This window comes from Triplophysa rosa, linkage group LG15 (genome assembly GCF_024868665.1).
Source record: "Triplophysa rosa linkage group LG15, Trosa_1v2, whole genome shotgun sequence".
In the NCBI taxonomy this organism is placed as follows: Eukaryota; Metazoa; Chordata; class Actinopteri; order Cypriniformes; family Nemacheilidae; genus Triplophysa; species Triplophysa rosa.
The window spans coordinates 9,432-32,710 of record NC_079904.1 but is presented as its reverse complement, the minus strand read 5'-3'; the positions used below and the strand labels follow the sequence as shown (position 1 = coordinate 32,710).

The 23,279-nt window shown below is 41.1% G+C and overlaps 1 protein-coding gene across 9 annotated transcripts in view; it reads right to left on the bottom strand.

The window, feature by feature from the left end:
* Positions 1–22,991, bottom strand: part of plcb4 (phospholipase C, beta 4) — a 60,064-nt gene extending 37,073 nt beyond the window's left edge. The window contains exons 1-7 of one of the 9 annotated variants that reach the window (XM_057352012.1): positions 22,701–22,989; positions 21,738–21,911; positions 21,412–21,510; positions 10,576–10,627; positions 7,717–7,820; positions 828–908; positions 530–589 (exon numbers count right to left, since the gene is read on the bottom strand). In XM_057352012.1, coding sequence (XP_057207995.1) covers positions 530–589; positions 828–908; positions 7,717–7,800 — 225 coding nt within the window. In that variant the 5' untranslated portion in view covers positions 7,801–7,820; positions 10,576–10,627; positions 21,412–21,510; positions 21,738–21,911; positions 22,701–22,989. Of the gene's footprint in view, positions 1–529; positions 590–827; positions 909–7,716; positions 7,821–10,575; positions 10,628–21,406; positions 21,511–21,737; positions 21,912–22,700 lie in introns of all 9 variants that reach the window. The other 8 variants (XM_057352013.1, XM_057352019.1, XM_057352017.1 and 5 more) reach the window with 8 other exon arrangements.
* Positions 22,992–23,279: the final 288 nt, after the last annotated feature.

The window sequence follows — 23,279 nt, the reverse complement described above, 5'->3', positions numbered from 1 at the left end:
CGTGAATGAGAGAGCGAGAGATCGCGCGCACACCTGCGTGTTTGTGGTGTGTATATGTATTTCTATGTTGTTTTTGAAATGCTTTGTTTATTGAAACGAAGCTGTGGACATGTTTCCATGAACAGTAAAGTTAGATATGATAAAGGTCAGATCAAGAGCAGGTGCAGTGTGCGGTGATGACCTGTAGGCTACACTATAACCTTTCTGTCGTTTAAACTTGAAGAAGTGATGTGGAACTGTAATGTTGAAGCATTCAACAACCCCGTGGTATAATTAGGGTTAAATAATGTCCACAGGATCTCTCATTCTCTCACAGGATGACATTCATACATACAGACACTGTGACACACAAGACGGTCTTCTACTCATTTGCTCGCTTTTATTCAATGTGACTTACACATGAGAAGAAGAAGAGAAGCAATGAAAGGAACATCTGAACATCTCTGTACACATAACCAGGTTTTGTTTTTAACCAGATAAACATATCACACAATCATAACCCTGCAGAGAGAAATGAAAGGTTTCCAACCTTCAGCACTACTCCGGGACGAACGCTGTTGATCAGAGAACATTCCAGAACTTGACCTTCCTACAGGAGAGAGACAAGAACAAACAAAACTGATGAAGCTGAATCTGCTCAAAACAAAATCTTCTAAGATCTAGAAACAGTGTCTGTTACGTGATGCGCTAGATATTATGAAGTGTGAATTGAAATTGAATATATTTGTTTCATTAATGTGTTAGTAGATTTATGTGTGTAGTGCTCTTTCATCATGACACCACATAAAGTAACACAACATCTCAGTTAATAAATAAAATCTCTTCACCTTCCCGTCACTCTTCCACGTGAGAAAGAAGCCAAACTCATCGACTTTGAAACTGCAGTTCGGCTCAAACACGAAGGGGTCCTGTCAAAAACAACACAACATCAGCGAGAGAGAGAGAGAGTGAGACAGAGAGAGTGAGAGAGAGAGTGAGAGAGAGACAGAGAGAGTGAGACAGAGAGAGAGAGTGAGAAAGAGAGAGAGAGAGAGAGAGAGAGAGAGAGAGAGAGAGAGAGAGAGAGAGAGAGAGGAAGCATGATCGAGCAAAACGTAGAGCTCGACGAACGAAGAAAGGAAAAAGAACGAAAGAACAGAAAGAAAGCGAGATAGCAAATGAAGAAAGCAAAAACAGCCGAGACGAGAGAGGAAGAGTAGAGAGAGGGAGAGTGAGACGATGTGAGACAGAGAGTGGATAGAAAGAAGGATCAGCAGAGAGAGAGAGAGAGAGAGAGTGAGAAAAGAAAGAAACAAGAAAGAAACGAGACGTAAGACGAGAGACTGACGAGCAGAGACAGAGATGCAGAGAGAGAGAGAGAGAGAGAGAGAGAGAGAGAGAGAGAGAGAGAGAGAGAGAGAGAGAGAGAGAGAGAGTGAGACAGAGTACACCCTTCCCACACAATAATGAAGGTGTAAATGTAGCAGTAGATAGGATAAACCAAATATTTACAATATCTGCAACACTATCTAACCTAAAATCCACAAACGCAAAACCAAACAAGAAGCCTGTAAATGAGAAATGGTTTGACAACGAGTGTAAAAACCTTAGAAAAAAAGTATGAATTCTATCAAATCAGAAACACAGAGATGCAGACAATGTAAACACACGCCAACTCTACCATGAAAAACTTAAAGAATATGAGGACAAACTAAGGAAGAAAAAGAAACAAGATACACAAAATCAGTTAAGAGCAATTGAACAATCTCTAGAAACAAACCGCTTCTGGGAACATTGGAATGCACTTAATAAATCCCACCATGAAGACTTACCCGTTCAGAACGGAGATGTACAGATAAACCACTTCTCAAACCTCTTTAGTAATATAAACAAGAACATGAACAAATCAGAATCAGAAGAGCTTTATTGCCAAGTGTGCTTGCACACACAAGGAATTTTCTTTGGTGTTGGAAGCTTCTAGTACAGACATTCAACACAATGACAATACAATATAATAAGATTTACAGTCTAAAAGATTCTAAAATATCCATATATAAAATAAAGACTAAAGGGGATAATAACATATAAGAGACATTGTACAGGGTAGTATACTGTATAGTAGAATATACATATTAACAGATTGTATGTACACTTGTGCAAATGGATAATGTAGTAAGTAGAGGTAGTGTTATATACATGTATGAATAAAATGTAGATATAATAAGGCACTATAGTGCACACTATAGGAGTAGTGGAAGTGGAATATTGCTCTTAAGGAGCAGTTTTCTGTTTAGGAGGGAGATTGCCTAGGGGAAGAAGCTGCTTCTGTGTCTGGAAGTCTTGGTGTTTGGTGCTCTAAAGCACCGGCCAGAGGGCAACAGTTCAAAAAGTTTGTGTGCTGGGTGTGTGGAGTCAATGATGATTTTTCTTGCCCTGTTTTTCACTCTGGAATCGTACAGGTCCTGAAGTGTGGGCAGAGGAGCACCAATAATTTTCTCAGCACTACGAACTGTCCGTTGTAGTCTTCGTAGGTCTGATTTGGTGGCCGAGCCATACCAAACAGTAATTGAAGTGCACAGAACAGATTCGATGACCACTGAGTAGAACTGTGTCAGTAGCTCCTGTGGTAGGTTGATCTTCCTCAATTGACGGAGGAAGTATAACCTCTGCTGGGCCTTCTTTACAATGGAGTCTATTTGGGATTCCCACTTCAGGTCCTGAGAGATGGTGGAGCCCAGGAACCTGAATGACTCCACAGTATCCACAGTGCTGTCCAGGATGGTGAGGGGAGGAAGTGATGGAGGGTTCCTTCTGAAATCCACTATCATCTCCATTGTCTTGAATGCATTCAGCTCTAGGTTGTTTTGACTACACCAGGCAGTCAGCTGAGCAACCTCCTTTCTGTAAGCAGATTCATCACCGTCTTGAATAAGGCCAATGACTGTGGTGTCATTTGCAAACTTCAGGAGTTTGACAGAAGGGTCTGTAGAGGTGCATTCGTTTGTGTAGAGTGAATATAGCAGTGGAGAAAGAACACATCCTTGAGGAGCTCCGGTGCTGATGGTACATGTGCTGGATTTAAATTTTCCCAACCTCACTAGCTGCTGCCTGTTCGACAGGAAGTTAATAATCTACTGACAGGTAGAGGTTGGCACAGAGATCTGGGTAATCTTGGGCAGTAGGAGGTCTGGGATTATGGTGTTGAAGTCCGAGCTGAAGTCTACAAACAGGATCCTGACGTAAGTCCCTGGTCTGTCTAGGTGTTGTAGGATGTAATGCAGTCCCATGTTTACTGCATCGTCCACAGACCTGTTTGCTCGGTAAGCAAACTGGAGGGGATCAAGAAGTGGTCTGGTGATGTCCTTCAGGTGGGCCAGTACAAGTCTCTCAAATGACTTCATGACCACAGATGTTAAAGCAACAGGCCTGTAGTCATTAAGTCCAGAGATTTTGGGTTTCTTCTGTACAGGGATGATGGTGGAGCGTTTAAAGCATGAAGGGACTTCACACAGGAGACATTGTCTCCAGGCCCAGACAATGTGAGACATTGTCTGGGCCTGGTGCTTTTCTGATCTTTTGTTTGCGGAAAAGCTGGCACACATCCTCTTCGCAGATCTTAAGTGCAGGTTGAGTGTCAAGAGGAGGTGTTAATGGTATAGCAGAGATAGGGTCAGGGTGGGTGTGGAGGGTGAGACTCTTGTCTTAGTCGTGGCCTAATGGTTAGAGAGTCGGACTCGTGACCAGAAGGTTGCCGTTTCGATTCCCAGCGCCGGCGGGTAACGACTGAGGTGCCCTTGAGCAAGGCACCTGACCCCTACTTGCTCCCCGGGCGCTGCAGTGATAGCTGCCCACTGCTCCGGTTGTACGTGTGTTCACGACTTGCTGTGCGTGTGTTCACTACTTTCTGGATGGGTTAAATGCAGAGGTCACATTTCGGGTATGGGTCACCATATCTGACTCATAGGTCACTTTCACTTCACTTTCACTTTCACTTCACTTTCATTTCAAAACGACAATAGAAGTCGTTCAGGTCGACAAACTACCCTACACAGCAAACTATGAGTCAACAATTAAAGATCACCAAAACCCTTTAGATTCTCCAATTACACTAGCCAAACTATACCATAATATACCAAAACGTAAATCCCGAAAAGCAAGTGGTATCGATGGCATCCTAAAAACTCACACTCGCCATTCTTAAACTGTTTAATATCATCCTTAGTACAGGTATATTTCCCAGAATCTGGAACCAAGGTCTCATAACTCCAATCCATAAAAGCAGAGACAAATCCGACTCTAATAATTACCGTGAAATATGTGTAAACAGCAACCTAGGAAAACTCTTCTGTAACATTCTGAACAGCAGAGTTCTCCATTATCTAAACGACAGAAACATCCTGAGAAAATGCCAAATCGGTTCCAGCCAAAATACCGCACATCAGATCATATATACACTCTTCGTACTTTAATTGACAAAAAACAACCAAAATAAAAGAAAGCTCTACTCATGCTTTGTTGACTTCAAAAAAGCTTTTGACTCAATCTGGCATGAGGGGCTTTTTCTTCAATTGATTCAATGCGGCATTGGAGGAAAAACCATCAAATCAATGTATGAATAACACATTTGCAGTTAAATCGGCAACAAGCACACAGACTTTCTCTCCCAGAGTCGTGGAGTGAGACAGGGCTGTAGTCTAAGTCCTTCACTATTTAACATATGCATGAATGAATTAGCTGGCGCTCTAGAACAGTCACCAGCACCCGGTCCCACCTTACTAGATGCTGAAGTGAAATGCCTTCTGTTTGCAGATGATCTGGTGCTCCTGTCACCCACAAAAGCAACATCTAGACACCCTGCACACTTTCTGTCAAACATGGGCCCTATCAGTTCACCTTAAAAAAGACTCAAATCATGAAATTCCAAAAAAGGCCCAGTCGCCAAAACCAACATCACAGTTTCAAACTAAACAACATGCCCCTAGAACACACCCAGAACTACACATATCTTGGTATAAACATGAGTCACACTGGAAACTTAAACACGGCTGTGAATGACCTGAGAGACAAGGCACAAAGAGCTTTTTACGCCATCAAAAAGAATATCAAAATTGACATCCCAACTGTAATCTGGTTGAAAATAATCCAATCAATTCTAGAAGCAATGGTGCTGTATGGCTGTGAGGTTTGGGGTCCGCTCACCAACCAAGAGTTCAACAGATGGGACAAACACCCAATAGAGACTCTGCAAACACAAATGTGTCAAAACATTCTACAGGTACAGCGAAAAACTCCAAACAACGCATTTGTGCATGTTTATATTTCATTTTCCTGTGCTTTGGCAATGTAAAAATGTGTTTTATCATGCCAATAAAGCTTCTTTGAATCTTGAATCTCTTGAGAGAGAGAGAGAGAGAGAGAGAGATTTGACTTATTACAATCTGCAATCTGTCAATAAACAAAGAGACAACAAAATGTGTGTGACATACAGATATGTGCAATGAAAAACACACACTGATCAGACCATATGAAGACACACTGAACCCACACACACACACACTGAACCCACACACACACACTGAACCCCCCCCCCCACACACACACACACTGAACCCACACACACACACACTGAACCCACACACACACACAGTGAACCCACACACACACACAAACCCACAGGCACACTGAACCACCATCACCACACACGACACACACCTACCATGACTCACACACACACTGGCATCCCACCAACACCTGAACCCCCCACATACCACTGAACTCTCACCACTCACATTGCTGAACTCACCGCACGCACATTGCGAGTGCGCGACACAGCGAACACAGACAAATGAATCACAACATCACACCACTGAACTTCACGACCAAACACACAGACACCAGCACCACACACCGACACACAGACACACAACCTTGCAACACACACACACACACATGAACATCACACACACACACACAGCACAGCTTTGGTTGACTATCCGTGGGGACAGTCATCTAGGCGTAATGTTTTTATTACTGTACAAACTGTATATTCTATCCCCTATCCCTAACCCTATCCCTAAACCTAAAGATCATAGAACACTGTCTTTTTGCATTTATTAAGCTTTTTTGCCTGAGGACCTCAATTTTGGTCCACAGTGACAGAGTCCCCATGTGTTGGTGTGCATTCAGTGTTTGAGGTCACCCGGAATTTAAAGACAGAAACCCACCACAACACTGAAACACACTAGATAGCACACACGACCATGGCCGCACCACTGAAGCCTACACACACAGACACACTTACACACGACACCAGCACAGTTCCACTGACCCACCACACACACACACACACACACACACACACGCACGCACACACACTGAACCCACACACACCCCCCCACACACACACACTGAACCTACACACACACACACTGAACCTACACACGCGCACGCACACGCACACACACGCGCGCGCGCACACACACACACACACACACACACACACACACTGAACCTACACACACTAAGCAGTTAGTGGAGAAATAATGTATTACAATGAAAGCAGCTGCACCCTCCCTCCGTCCCTCTCGACCCAAGCCCACACCTAAAATACTCACTGTTGCCATGGTAAAATACATGATGCCATGTGTACACTAAAAGACATCACATGGTTAAAGTCGTGCATTTCAACTGTTGTCTAACAGCCTAAAATAGATGTGGTGTTGAATAGAGAACAGATGCAGATGGACCTACACCTGACTTCATAGAAAAGACTCAAATACAAAAACTTAGCTCTCGTTGAAATAGTATTTACTACAGTACATCACACAACATTTACACGGTTTCTCATCGTGACTTTAACCCTCGAGTGTGTAACTCAGACATGATGACATCACACATGCTCAAGTGAATACTCATGTGCTGCTGACAGATATCATACACTAAATAAAAACTCTTGGCAGTTAGCTCAAGTAAAACGGCCAGAGAAGTCATGTTGATGTGATGTATATAAAACATCATCAGAAGTGAGAATACCTACAGTCAGAGATACTGACAACACTGTGAATGTCCTTCAAATATTCTCCAGAACCAAGATGGCCGCCCGCCGGCAGCACAGTTTCACCGTCTGTTGCTCTGTGTGAAGTGGCTGATCTGTAACTGCTCTCTATCAGCCTTTCTTCTTATTTACATACACATGCTCCGGTGCCATGATGCATCCATCACATTAAATAAAGAAACTCGTTCTCAATCATCACACAGTATTGTTCTACAGCTGTTTGACTGCGACTGTATTTATGATGGACGTTTGAAAGCAGACAGGCAGATATAAAACTCGTGAAAAGAGACAAACATGAACACAAACCTCAGCTGGTTTGAAAACATCTACAGTACAAAACAAATTAGTTTTTTTTTCTGGAACATTACAGGATGAGATCAGAATGTCAGTGTTTTCTCTCTCTGATGAGTATCTGTCTCTGGATCTTTATGCTATCTGCCCTTTCTAGGGCGCACACAGTAAGAACTGCTTTTCTTCATCTTCATCAAAAACATTCTTATTAAATAAATATAACCTCTTACCCTAAATCTAATACCTTCACATGTTGAAATATTTCGGTATCCAGGTTTTTAGGGTCAAGAGAACCACTTCAAAACGTTTGACCGGTAGTGTACATACAACGAAACAAACACACAAGACACGCAATGACATCATCATATGACATCTGTGAGCAGTGACGTTACCTCATCAAATCGGTCAAACACGGCTCCCTCCTTCAGGAAATCTGGAACATGTTTCTGCCAGTTGAATTCGTATGATTTGGTCATGACTGTTCACGGACCTGAAACTGACAAACATGTGAGGATTTAACAATCACACAAAGCATCCGATCTGAGCTGTAAATGGACACAGAATAACTACAATCTATTGTTGCCCAAAATCCTCTTAATAAAGACTGTGACCGAGATGACGCTGTGCTGCGGGGTGTGAAGAGACGAGACTTTCAAATAACTTCACATACAAAACAACCTGAAGATGATGATGAGCACTTGTTCTCTCCTCCTCTGTTATCATCCTCTGTTACACACATCAGTTCTTCCAGTGAGATTTCTGGGAGATTTGCTGTACAGTGTTGTGTCAAATGTTTGGAGTTCTGGATTCATGCTGTGACATGGCTCTGCGTATGATGATCTGAAGACGTGTGAGTTTTAGCACTAGATGAGATTATTAAACCTCTCTTCTAGTCACCAGAGTCCCCTGTCACATTCCATTTAAAACACCAGCGAGACTTTAATACCCAGAAGCCCCTGCTTCATAAACGCAGTCCAATTACTAAACCGCACGAGGACACGTGTGCACAGAGACCATTTACACGAGCTGGGACATCATGTCACATGACAGTTCAGAAAAAGGTTAAGAAAACACCATGTGATTTGTCACGTTTTCATGGTACATGAAAATACAACAATCACCTTTAAAAAAACACCTGGAAATGTCTGAATGAACTGCGTGTTATCACTGAAAAAGAAAAAAAGAGCTCCAAAGATGGACAGACAGTTTTTGACTTCATTTCTTGTAATAAAACTGTGAACAGAATCACGATCTGCATTGGCATCTAATGGCCGATGAATATTTCACCAGCAATGACCAATAACAGAAGAGAAAAATACCCAACGACACATTAAATACATGAGACATCAGCTTTCATTTATAGTCAACCATGAGAATGAATGAAAGTTTGTTCAATTCCAGGCTCTAAATAAACACAGACACAAAGATGACATCAGCCCTACACACATCACTCTTTATGCGTTTGTGTTAGTGACAGTGCGTGTGTGTGTGCGTGTGTACGATAGCCTGCACATAACTACTGCAAATAAGAGTCACCTTGAACAGGAAGTTAAACACGCACACGCAGCTTTAGTTTTTATCTTTCCATTGACTTCAATAGTTTGTACAGTTTAACAACAGAGGGACGTTGTGTATGTGTGTGTGCATTTGACAGTCAACAGTCACGTCTGATGAAAATGACTGACTTCAGCTCTTGACAGAATCCTGCTCATTTAAATAAATACAGAGTTGAAGATGTGTTATATAAATAATTCACTAAGAGCGTCTCTGGATTAAATCCGTCCACTGTTTGACTTTAGGAAGCTTCAATGGGCTCTTAGAAGATTCTCATGTTACACTTCATCTGTAATGTTTTCATTCAGACACACTGAAACTACTGTCAGAAAGATTTCAATAACAAAGTCCATCAGAAGTGTCAACAAGCACAATGACATTTTACTCAAATTCACATGTAAAAAACCTCCAGATACACATAGAGGCCTAAAGCGAACGGGGCGAGAGGCAGGAGATCATCTCGCCTGTGATTTTATCTGACTTTGACCAAACATGGTGAAAACTCACAGACACTGAAGCCCTTTCCTGCAGAAGAGCACAAAAACACAAGACACGTGAATAATGAATGACTCACGGTGACCCCGGCACCTAACCTAACGCTACAGATACACTAACTGCTGTCGACCTCATCCTCTGTGTGTGTGTGTGTGTAGAGAGAGAGAGAAGAGGAAAGCTCCATAATTCCTTGTTATCTCTGCCCAAATATGTACCAGTAACAACAAATTCTGTCCTCTAAAGCCCAACAGAAAAGGCAAGAGGAGAGAAAGACACAGAAATAGAAAACTGCCTTTTAGAGAGAGAGAGAGCGAGCGAAAGCAGTAAATCACTCCAAGAGCCCACATCATCTGCACTTATATGGCACAATAATGTTCATGTTTATGTGAAACACACGCATGTGTGAATAGAAGATCTCACATGATGGGAGTCCAGGTCATTTCAGGTGAACGCATCAACGTGCCGTTCACTCTCCAGAGATGCCAACGCTTTGTGCTACACGTCTATTTTATTGACTCCTTTCATCTCATCTTGACAAACAAACAGCGCACAGATGTTGGACATCTCCATGGTAACCCATCCAGGCCTTAATAGCCTCTGTTGTGAAGCAGCGAGGGACGATGACTTCCAGCCAGTGGCTCTGGGTAGAATCCGGGGATTTCCTCGTATTTATAGATCTGTTCACACGAGACCTTTCTTCCCAGAGCATCGGCTGAATGAAAACATTGTGCATCTCTCTTAAGAGCAGCTATTAATCCTCATCTGTCCCGTCTGATCTGCTTATCCAGCAGAAACCTTCTCACCGTGATGAGGCGTGTGTAAAACATCAGCCTATCATCAATAACCAACATACACTAATGTACAGTATGCATGAATATGAATGAGTGGAAGACTACCTGTAGCTGCGACTGACACCTAATATTAAAGCAGTTATTTTGCCTTTTCAAGCCAACCATGTGTAAAAAGGGGACTTCAAAAGCTCAAATCTATTGTGTTGAGAGAGAAACGGAGGTGACCTGTGAGTTTAGATTGACTGTTAGCCGACAGAAGACAGACACACTAATGCTGTACGTCTGTTGGGTCTTGAACTCATTAAAGACTCCTTTAATTCACTTTACTAGCAAATTTACAGGAAGAAATGACACATGTGAACGGAGGAGAGGTGTTTTTTTCATCTACTGTAGTTAAATGAAGAGTCTTACCCGGACAGAAGATGAAGTAGAAGTGCAGACGATAGCGGTGGAGGACAAACCTCTGAAAAACACAAACATACATCTTCACAATCGTGAAGGTCACAAACCTTTGGCCACTGCTTTTCATGATATGATAACGTACAGTATATCCTAACTGACAGTGCCTCAACTGAACCAGTGACCAAAACTACATGAATCATCATGTCTTCACGCTCTCATCACATCTGGATATGGAAAGGGTTTCTATCGTTGACTAAAGGATCCAGCAGGAAAGCTTCTCTTGATGTTGTTTGTACAGTGAGGGAAATAAGTATTTGATCCCCTGCTGATTTTGTAAGTTTGCCTACTTACAAACAAATGAAGGGTCTATAATTTTTATGGTGGGTTTATTTTAACTGATAGACACAGAATATTAAAAAAATCAGGGGAAAAAATGTTATATAAAGGTTATAAATTGATTTGCATTTCAGTCGGTGAAATAAGTATTTGATCCCCAAGCAAAACATAACTTTGTACTTTGTGGAGAAACCCTTGTTGGCAAGCACAGAGGTCAGACATTTCTGATAGTTGGTCACCAGGTTTGCACATGTGTCCGGATACATTTAGTCCACTCCTCTGTCAATCTTTAAGGTTTCTTGGCTGTCGCTCAGCAAATTGGAGTTTTAGCCTCCTTCACAGAGGTTCTATAGGACTAGGGTCTAGAGACTGGCTAGGACATTTAATGTGCTTCTCCTTAAGCCACTATTTGGTTGTCTTGGCAATATGTTTTGCGTCTTTGTCATGTTAAAGGCTCATCCATGACCCATCTTCAGTGACCTAGTTAAGGGGAGGAGGTTCTCGTCCAAGATTTTACGGTACATGGGCCCGTCCCTCAGCCCCTCAATGCGGTGAAGTCATCCTGTATACCTGTAGCAGAGAAAAAGCCCTAAAGCAGAATGTTTCCAACACTGTGCTTCTCTGTAGACATGATGTTCTTGGGCTCATAGTCAGCATTTCTCTCCCTCCAAACACAGGAGTCCATTTTGGTCTCACAGCAGTGCCAGCACTTTCGCCAAAGCCTTTTCTGAATCATTTTTATGTTCATTGTCAAACTTAAGACGAGCCAGGCGGGCCTTCTTGGGCAGGAGGACCTTGCGGGTGCTTCAGGATTTCAGTCTACTGTGGCATAGCGTGTTACCAATGTGTTACCAATGTTTTGCTTGCTAACTGTGTTCCCAACTGTCTTGAAATCATTAACAGGCTTCTTCCGTGTAGTTCTGGGCTGATCTTTAACATTTCTCATGATCATCTTTACCCCATTGGGGAAATATTGCAGGGAGCTCCAGAACAAGGGCATTTGATAGTTATTTTGTATATCTTCTATTTCCAAATAATCACACCAACAGTTGTCTCCTTCTCACCAAGCTTCTGTCTGTAGCCTATTCAAGGTTTGTGCAGGTCTCCAATCTTGTCGCTGACATCCTTTAAAACCTATTTGGTCTGGACCATGGTGTTGGAGAGGTTGAACTGGAAGATACAGATTCTGTTGGCAGGCATCTTTTATATACATAACAAGCTGATTTAGGAGTACTTTCTTAAAGTGACAGGACTAATCTGTGGTCCATATAGGCACATAACCAATCTGTGGAGCCAGAATTCTTGCTAGTTGGTAGGGGATCAAATACTTATTTCACTGACTGAAATGCAAATCAATTTATAACCTTTATATAACATTTTTTTCCCCTGATTTTTTTTAATATTCTGTGTCTATCAGTTAAAATAAACCCACCATAAAAATTATAGACCCTTCATTTGTTTGTAAGTAGGCAAACTTACAAAATCAGCAGGGGATCAAATACTTATTTCCCTCACTGTATGTGTCGGGATGTTTCACTCATACAGCGCCTGTGCGATTCATGGAAATCTTAAATCATCCTGTCAAATCTCTATCTCTGCTCAATCCACGTAATGTGTTGTTTATTTTTAGACTTAATGCGTCCATCAGGCGAGGTGATAAATATTCTCTGATGAAAAAATAATCCACACAACACCTTTGTTACCCCACTGCTTGTCTCATTCAATTGGTTGCCGGTATGACTCAAAATTATTTATAGGACTTTCACTTTCGTTTATATGGCTCTTCATAATCTAGCCCCTGGGTATTTGTCTACTTTGGTATCAGTTTATACTCCCACGAGATCTCTGAGGTCTGAAAATCAACACCTCCGGTGTGTTCCTAGGACAAAGTACAAACACAGGGGAGACAGAGCCTTTTCTCAAGAATGATCTCCCTCTCATTATTAGATGTGCCAACTCATTACCAGTCTTCAAATCTATGTTGAAAGCACATCTTTCACAAACAAATGAAGAGTTGTTGTGATGCAGGTTAGCTTACTCATGCTGTTATGTGTTCTGTTGTTGGTTATTTGTGATTTTTTTTCTGTTTGTGTATGTAATCTTATTGAGATCTTGTGAAGCACTTTGGGCAACCTGGTGTTGCATTAAACTGTGCTATATAAACAAACAAACACAACATCAAAATCCCTTAACAACAATAACATGATGATGAACAACACCTGCAAGTGATGCTGAAACATCCTTGATTTTAATTGATTGATTCGTTTAAGAGTCTACGATAAAAACATACACGCACACAAAAACAGTAAATGACTCAAAAATCATTCTCTCGTCATTCACACCAGTGTGTGTGTTGCTTCAAACACATGTATGACTCAATGTCTTCAGTGTGTGTACTTTTATTTTGCATGGACCTGATCAACACACACAACACCTTTTTATGAAATGTTTGGATCACTATGTTGTGTCGTTTTTTATTGACAAATGTAATGCTATCAATGTAAATGCAATTTCGGTCAATAGCTATAGGTCTATGTTAAAAGCGTAGTTAGAACGTTTAAGGATAAATGCCACAGTAATTTTGCGCAGTTAATGTCTTTATTTGGCATCAAATCTGCTCTATCTGCACATTGCTATTTTAAAATACTCTTATTTTTAAATACTTTGCAATGTGAATGAAGACTATGTGCAAGTAGTCCATTGTCACACGTTTTCTCAGTGTCTGTACTGACTCAAAATGATCTTGTTTTTATTCTGTGTTGGCAACACAAGAAACCTGTATGCTGTGTAGTCCTTCACAACCGAACACATTTAATTCTGATATCAGTAACCAGTTTCCATTACAGATTTGCACAAAATGTAAGCGATGTTTTCTAAATGTCAATTAAAACAATATTGCGGAATGACTGCGTTTCCATTAAATGATGTTATGCCATTAAAGTGCATTTTGATTCTTCCCGCGTGAAGTCATTCTGGCCATACAGTACTTCTTCTTTGTACGTTTTCTGGCAGGTTGCAAACAAACTTTAGTGCCACACTGCCACCTACTGTGATGAAAGAGTGAAGAGAAACGTCTTTATTTCCTGATATATGTTCATATGACCTCACTGTTCCTAATAATTCTCCATACTGCACTCGCTCGTTTTCCAGCCATCATATTAAAGCAATAAGCCCCGCGAAGCAGTGGGTTACAGTGCATTTTATAACAGCTAAGGGCGTTGTGGCATGACGCGAAGCGGAGTGCCTAAAACCCCGTAGCTGTTATAAAATGCACTGTAACCAACTGCTTCGCGGGGCTTATTGCTTTTATTAAACGGTTATGCCATATGCTTAGCAAGGTTTCATAAAATAAAGTAAATAAAATGATATTTAGGCTATGTGGTGCGGTCAGCCGTTATATATTGAGGTATTTTATAACGGCTTAGAACTCCGCTCAGCCAATCAGAATCAAGGACCAGAACTGACCGTTTTATAAAAGAAATTACTTCATGTGAATTCCTTACATCTTATCTTTCCAAATGTTTTGCCAAAACATACCGCGAATGGTCATGTGACTTTTTATACGCCACGTGACTTGTAAATACGACAAAAAGTGTTTCCATTGCAGTTTTGCGAAATATGCCTTTATCGTATTGCCTGAAAAAACACCTCATACCAGAGTGAGAACTTGTCTGCGATACATGGGAGTTTTTGCGAAATCGACGTGTTTCCACTGGGCCTATTTTCAACGCGCCATTTCAATTTACGCATTTTGAAAGGTAATGGAAACCTGGAGCATGTTCAAGCTCAAACCAGTGCGCAACGTTTTGCTACGGTTTCCGGGTTGAACGATACGTTTCCTGGAAACGGTTTGCAACGGTGTGCAACAGGGTTTGAGGTACGTTTTCTCTTGTTTGGTGGGTGTGTCAAGAATGTCAACCAACATGTATATAACCCACGCGGTGTTAAAGAGCCAGCTCACACAATGGGTCCAAGTAAAGTCATTTAAATGTGTCTGCTGCAGCTCGGTGTAGCGAGGAAGGCGGGACGAGAGCCGTGGGACAGCGTGAGTGATAATGAGTATCAGCTGTACGCGCACCGGTCCCGCATGCCTCACGGGGGAGCATAAGAGGACGAGCGACGGGACTGCCGAGGAGAGAGGACCGGGCCCGGAAATGTTAAGTTTTATTTATGTTTGTGTGGCCGGCAGTCGACCGTGAGGTGGCTGCCGGCCTTTTACTTCCGTGTTATTGTTTGTTTATTTTTGATTAAAGTTTGTTAAATTTTCGCCGGTTCCCGCCTCCTTCCTTCCGTTTTATTGAGCTTTGCTACACTCGGTATACGCAACAATTGAAGATATTAGAAGAGATGTATTTTGCAGTATTAAACACGTATTTATACCGATTTCATCAGGCTCCGAAAGTTCTTCAAGAAGAAGACTGAGAATGGCCTTCTCAGCTGCCATAGTTCAACTCTTGCGTCATCACAACAGGGTGTTCAACCGCATCACCGTTTCCATTTAAAAAAGGTTTTGCAACGTTTTGTCGGGGCTGAACGCAGCCCAGGCTAGTGTTTCGCTGCGAGCCAATGAAACGGATCCTGTGCTTTGGTCACGTGACCCTGAAGATGAGGCAAGCTACGTCAGAATCCGACTACAATTAGCACGACATTCCACATTAACATGATGAAACACCAGCACATGACATTTCTCATGTTTTCCTGCACACGCGGATGTTCACATGTCACGTTTTGAGTAATAGCACAAAGGTCGACAGTTTAATTGGAAGTGCAAATTACGTCCACACGTGTCTCTCCCTGCAGTGCTGCGAGCGAGAGCGAGTTTCCAACAGGGGCCGTGGAATTAGAAATGCAGATAATAGCTTTTGGGTTTGCACTGTTCTGCTGTATTTTTAGTCGAATATGCCATCCAGGAACATCGCTGCTCATCTGAGACTGAACACACGCAGGACAGAGTGCAGTGTTAACACAACGACTGGACATATGATCTTAATGACTGAAAGATTTTCTGCAAAAGTATGAAATACACCTTGAATAGGATTAGGATTTTAAATTAAAATGTCAATTCCTCTTATCAGCTCGTGTGTGTATTATCAGACAGAAATGTGCATGTGTTAAGTTGTGATCTGCTAATATCTCATTCAAATTCAATTAAATAACGGCTCTTGATGCGACCAAAATGGTCGCAAATGCGATAATTCTTTTTTATAACGTGCAAGGTCAAATTTCACAGGGTCACATTGGTGCGAGTGCGTAAAATGAATGTTTGACCCACCAAAGATTTGAACATTTAATGGGATTTATGAGTGGAGATTGACGTGCTTGTGATTAACACGCCTTGACACACTGACAAAGGAGATAAGAGCAGCTAAGAGAAGCTACTCTGAAAAGCTGAAGAACCAGTTTTCAACCAACGACCCTGCATCAGTGTGGAAAGGCCTGAAAGACATTACCAACTACAAGCCATCATCACCTCAGTCTATGGGTAATCAACGACTGGCTGACGACCTGAACGACTTCTATTGTCGTTTTGAAATGCAGAGTCTCACCCTTCACACCCGCCCTGACCCTATCTCTGCTATACCATTAACACCTCCTCTTGACATTCAACCTGCACTTAAGATCTGCGAAGAGGATGTTTGCCAGCTTTTCCGCAAACAAAAGATCAGAAAAGCACCAGGCCCAGACAATGTCTCACCCTCCTGCCTGAAAGTCTGTGCAGAGCAGCTGTCGCCCATCTTCACAAATATTTTTAACAGATCTTTGGAGCAGTGTGAAGTCCCTTCATGCTTCAAACGCTCCACCATCATCCCTGTACAGAAGAAACCCAAAATATCTGGACTTAATGACTACAGGCCTGTTGCTTTAACATCTGTGGTCATGAAGTCATTTGAGAGACTTGTACTGGCCCACCTGAAGGACATCACCAGACCACTTCTTGATCCCCTCCAGTTTGCTTACCGAGCAAACAGGTCTGTGGACGATGCAGTAAACATGGGACTGCATTACATCCTACAACACCTAGACAGACCAGGGACTTACGTCAGGATCCTGTTTGTAGACTTCAGCTCGGCCTTCAACACCATAATCCCAGACCTCCTCCTGCCCAAGCTTACCCAGCTCTCTGTGCCAACCTCTACCTGTCAGTGGATTATTAACTTCCTGTCGAACAGGCAGCAGCTAGTGAGGTTGGGAAAATTTAAATCCAGCACATGTACCATCAGCACCGGAGCTCCTCAAGGATGTGTTCTTTCTCCACTGCTATATTCACTCTACACAAACGAATGCACCTCTACAGACCCTTCTGTCAAACTCCTGAAGTTTGCAGATGACACCACAGTCATTGGCCTTATTCAAGACGGTGATGAATCTGCCTACAGAAAGGAGGTTGCTCAGCTGGCTGCCTGGTGTAGTCAAAACAACCTAGAGCTGAATGCATTCAAGACAGTGGAGATGATAGTGGATTTCAGAAGGAACCCTCCATCACTTCCTCCCCTCACCATCCTGGACAGCACTGTGGATACTGTGGAGTCATTCAGGTTCCTGGGCTCCACCATCTCTCAGGACCTGAAGTGGGAGTCCCACATAGACTCCATTGTAAAGAAGGCCCAGCAGAGGTTATACTTCCTCCGTCAATTGAGGAAGTTCAACCTACCACAGGAGCTACTGACCCAGTTCTACTCAGTGGTCATCGAATCTGTTCTGTGCACTTCAATTACTGTTTGGTATGGCTCGGCCACCAAATCAGACCTACGAAGACTACAACGGACAGTTCGTAGTGCTGAGAAAATTATTGGTGCTCCTCTGCCCACACTTCAGGACCTGTACGATTCCAGAGTGAAAAACAGGGCAAGAAAAATCATCATTGACTCCACACACCCAGCACACAAACTCTTTGATCTGCTGCCCTCTGGCCGGCGCTTTAGAGCACCAAACACCAGGACTTCCAGACACAGAAGCAGCTTCTTCCCCCAGGCAATCTCCCTCCTAAACAGATAACTGCTCCTTAAGAGCAATATTCCACTTCCACTACTCCTATAGTGTGCACTATAGTGCCTTATTATATCTACATCTTATGTATACATGTATATAACACTACCTCTACTTACTAAATTATCCATTTGCACAAGTGTACATACAATCTGTTAATATGTTTATTCTACTATATACTACCCGGTACAATGTCTCTTATATGTTATTATCCCCCATTTTCTGTAAAATAGTCTTTATTTTATATATGCACAATTTAGAATCTTTAGACTGTAAATCGTATTATATTGTATTGTCATTGTGTTAAATGTCTGTACTAGAAGCTTCCAACACCAAAGAAAATTCCTTGTGTGTGCAAGCACACTTGGCAATAAAGCTCTTCTGATTCTGATTCTGATTCTGATTAATGCAGGAAAGAGCCAGCAGAGAGCTCATGCACTCCCTCTGCACAACACAAATAAGCCCTAAACCAATTAATTACTCAAATTAATGACTTATTTATCCAAACAAAAAACCAAGAGACGTGTAAAAATTGTGTAGTTTTATGGACAAGGAAAGAAAAGAACAGATGAGGAGAAAGTGAAAGTTAAACGAGACCGTGCACGGATAACATTTGGATAGCGTCCATGTTAAAACTTAGCACATAAAAACACTACAGAAGAGATTTACTCAGGATCTTCTTAATACTACAATAGAATGCATATTGGAGTAACGTATCTACGTGAGAGACATCAACCAATAGGCAGAATACAGACAAAATAATAATTTGCAGCAGTTTAGAGTCAGGCATGTTTTTGTTACAAAAACAACACTCCATTGGCATATTTATTCTTCACAATGGGAAGTGTGGATGGGCCTGTTATTGCCGAAATTTAACTGAGAAAACGCATCGCAAAATCACAAAGCTGTTGTATTCCTTCTAATTGTTTACTTACAAAAGCATACAGCCCAACAAGGTAAAAATGAAAATACATGAAAATAAAAAGCTCTGAATGTGCTGTACTTGAAGAAAATTTAAAGCTTTGTTTCATGTGTTGTTTACTTATACAAAACCCATGTTAAGGTGTTAATGCAACCTGTCTCTCATAACTTAAGCTGTTGCGCTTGTCATTACATCACATGGCAAATCTATGGGCCACACTCCAGTACAGTAGGTGGCGGATATGCACCTCAAGCGTAAGTTGTCAGCCACACGCCGTGAAAAGGAACAGAAAAAGGGTTACGCCACATGATCACGTCAATATGCCGTATTTTATGTGGTAAAAATAAAGACTTATATTTAGAAATAGCCAATATATAAATTGAAAGAAGTTATACACCTAAATAATAACAACTATAAAATAACAAACAAAATGTTTCTTTGCATTTATTTTGGGTTTATTGGGCTCACAGTTCACGAGCAGGGTACTTTTAACTGTGGATGACCATGTTCGTCACACACCACCAAAGACCACTTTTGACCCAGGAAAACCCCTTCCTGTTAACCAATCACAGGGCTCTAGACTGCGACCAAAATGCTCGCAAATGCAATCGTTTTTTTATAATGTGGAAAAAAACTAAAGTGTGTGTTTAGCTTCATTCGGTGTTGCGGAGACCGAACGGCATAAAAGCACTATGGGACAGACTCCTCCATATGCTTTTAAAATGCTCTCACGGAACATTGATGTCATATTCCGATCGTTCTTCGCAGCGATTAATGAAGTCGACTGGTTTGTAAGATTTAAAGTTTATTTATGACAATGTGTAGTAATAAAGTACATATATAATAATTTAGTTCTGAGTTACTTTTGAGTTTTGAGCTAGCTAATTTAACTTAATTTTATGTGGTAAAAATAAAGAAGGCCAGCGGCAAAAATACAGCTTTTTGCAAAGAGAGTAATAAAGGAGGATTGTGAAGAGTGACAGGTTATATTTGTGTCAGATAATTTCATAGCAAATATATCACTTGAATATCAAATGAAATAATTACAATTTTGTATAAAATAACAAATACAAAGTTTCTTTGCATTTATTGGGCTCGCAAGTGTAAAAGTGCAAATATGAAACGGTCTATATCCAACTATTTTAAAAGACAGAGTGACAAATTAACAGCACGATTCATCAACTGAGGTCATTATGATTACCATAAAAAAGGGTGCGACCAAATTGTAAGTTGGTGCGACCAGCTGAGAAAGTGAGTCGCACCAGTGCGACCAGAGGGAAAAATGAGTCTAGAGCCCTGAATCAGGTTCCATTCGCCCCTCCCTACAAGCGTGCAGTGCATAGATAATAAAACACAAGTGTTAAAGCGCAAATATAAAGCGGTCTATAGCCAACTATTTTAAAAGACAGAGTGACAAATTAACAGAACGATTCATCAACTGAGGTCATTATGCAAGGTCATTATGATTACTATAAAAAAGGGTGCGGCAAAATTGTAAGTTGGTGCGAACAACTGAGAAAGTGAGTCGCACCAGTGTGACCAGAGGGAAAATGAGTCTAGAGCCCTGTAAATATTTGTACTATAGTAATCATTGCTTAAGAAGGTATTTGCAGTGTAGTACAGTAACCTCAAATTTACCATCATTCATTATAGCAACTACAGTTATAAAAATCTGTACTGGGGCGGTTTTCCGTTCAGGGCTCAAGACTTGTCCTAGACTAAAATATATGCTGTCTAAACCCAAAACAGTTAGCAGTGACGTATCTTAAATCCATTAAAAACTGTCATTATTTTGTCTCAAAATACTCACAAGTATTTTTTTTGTAAAGCATGATTGTCAGAACTACTTAAATGACATCATATATATATATATATATATAATGCAGAGATCTCATTGCAAGTAAAAATGACCATACGTTGGCAAATGTCACTTTCACTTGTCAAAAATGCTGCTAAAAGATCATAATTATGAATAAATACAAATACATATTTTTTTGCAAACCAGTCAATAAGCAGGCTTAATAACCATACAGGTTAATATCTAGGCGAAATATTTTACTTCATTTTTACCAACTTTAGAAATCAAAACTGGGAATTGATAAGAATCGGAATCTATAACCAGAATTGATCAAATTCAAACTATACCCAACCCTAAGCTTGAATGCACCAAAAATCACTTTGAATAAAAGCGTCTGTCACGTGTGTGACTGTAAAGCAGCCAATGACATAACAATGACACGCTTGGGTTCATATCACGGTTCTGGAGCCAAATTTCCTTTCGGTTCAATGTGGAGGTAGGGTTCAGAGGGAACACCACATTCACTTTTTACTCTCTATTCATTTTATACATTGGCTTTATGTTTCTCTTCAGAAGAGAATCCTTTTAGTGTGTAATGTTTGGAAAAAATACATCTCTTATTAATTATTAAAAGTGTTCTAATTACTATTTAATCAAATGTCAGGAGGGAAGAAAAGGAGTTTTGTGACATAAGGTAAAAGTCATTTTCAAGCATGAGCCTGGGCTGGGGCGGCAGGGGGCATGTTTGCGTTTTTCCAGTTATTAGTGTGAAACAGAAAATATAAAGAAATAACAACCTCACCGGTTCAGCAGAGACTGAGAAGCAACGTCTCCATTCCTGTGAAGTCAAAACTCCTGCATTCATCTGACAATAATAACATCCAGAAATCCAATTTTCACACTGAAAGGAAAAACACACGTTTTGTTTTATCTGTTAACATGATTAAACAAGCAGGTCATCTATAGAAACATTACTACATACACAAATATTGAGATCTACTCTAGACAGAAACCCTGACGAGAGGTGTCAATCTTCACATTTTAAAACGGCACAAGACACAAACTCACTCTTAACACTACAACACAACATTCATGTGCCCAGCACAAAACATCACTTAATAACTTTACCTGCTTCACCTGTCCACGATCTGAGTCTGAAGAAGACAACTGTGATGATTTACATTCATTCAAGTCAAACACATCAATAACTCAGAGAAGCGTGAACAGTCTGAAGTCTTTCAGTCTAAGACAAATATCCTCAAACTCTTCCCAGAGCGCTTGGACACAAACAGTCATGTGACCCTACAGATGGGCGTTAGCAGGTGAACAGGTGGCACATAGTCCAGACATCACAAACACAAATACAGTCAATTCAATAACTAGGTCTAACATTCTAGGTCTGTATATAAAGCAATAGACTGAAATAAAGACAACACATATACATTTCTTAATGTTCACTTATTAAAAAGCATAGCATAGATACGAGTAAAAATAAATCAATAAAATAATGATTTAAAGAAGACACATACTGTTATTTAAGATACGTTCTCTAAATCTTTCAGTCTGATGTTAACACATCTGGTTTTAAGGATGTTTACAATATAATCTAAATGTGTGTAAAACTGGGTTAGTTTGATATCGATCTGTTGTGTATTGCACATGTCTATATGTCTACGAACTGTTTGACATGTATTTCATCTAATGACGTAAGGCACAACATTAATGTCACACACATGGTCTGATGTCACAGGCTAACAACAGATGTTCAACTGTACGCACGATTCTTAATTTTTCTGTTCTGTATGTAACTCAAACACCTCCTCTAATCGTCTTTAATGTCTATAAAAGCAGAGAGATAGACAGGAAAAAAACATCGCAGATGTCCTGCAGAAAATGCACACAATAATCGACATATTTGTTAAATGTCGCGATGTTTTTGCTCTCAGTAATGTGTGATAGCGATGTTAGCCGGCTAGCCTGAAAGCTAACGGGACATCAAACACTGTTATTTAATCCGCGCGAGACACCAAACAAAACACCTGGAACCAGAACTCTAAATAAACGAGCAAGTGAAGCGCGCGACACTCTCACCTCTGACCGGTATCTCATATCCGACCACCATCATCAACATCACGAACAAACACCTCACCAGAGCGACATTCCCGAGAAAATGCGAGAGAGAGAGATGCTTACAGGCGAATGATGGTGGAGCTCGAGCTCACAGCTCAGTACAGCTGGACTACATGCAGGAGGAGGAGAAACCACAGACAGAGAGATGATTATGATGTGTTTTACTCCTCCTGATTCCAACTACTCTCTCATCTCTCTCTCTCTCTCTCTCTCTCTCTCTCCCTCTGCTGCGCTGTGTCTTTAGTGACTCATTCACATCCATCCGTCTGTCACGTAGAGTTTCTAAATAAACCTGTTAATGTTGTTGTTGCTGTTGTTCCTCCACAGAAACACTGAACTGGACTGCACAGGACTGACAGTACAGATCACAGGTCTTACAGAACAGGTCACAGGACTTACAGTACAGGTCACAGGACTTTCAGCATGACTACAAGCAAACTCAGAATGAGGTGTTAAAGTCTTTCTCCTCAGTGTTTCTTGTGAATTTGGGGAGATCTTTCCAGTCACTGTCATTACTTAAATTTCCTTCACAAGCAGCAG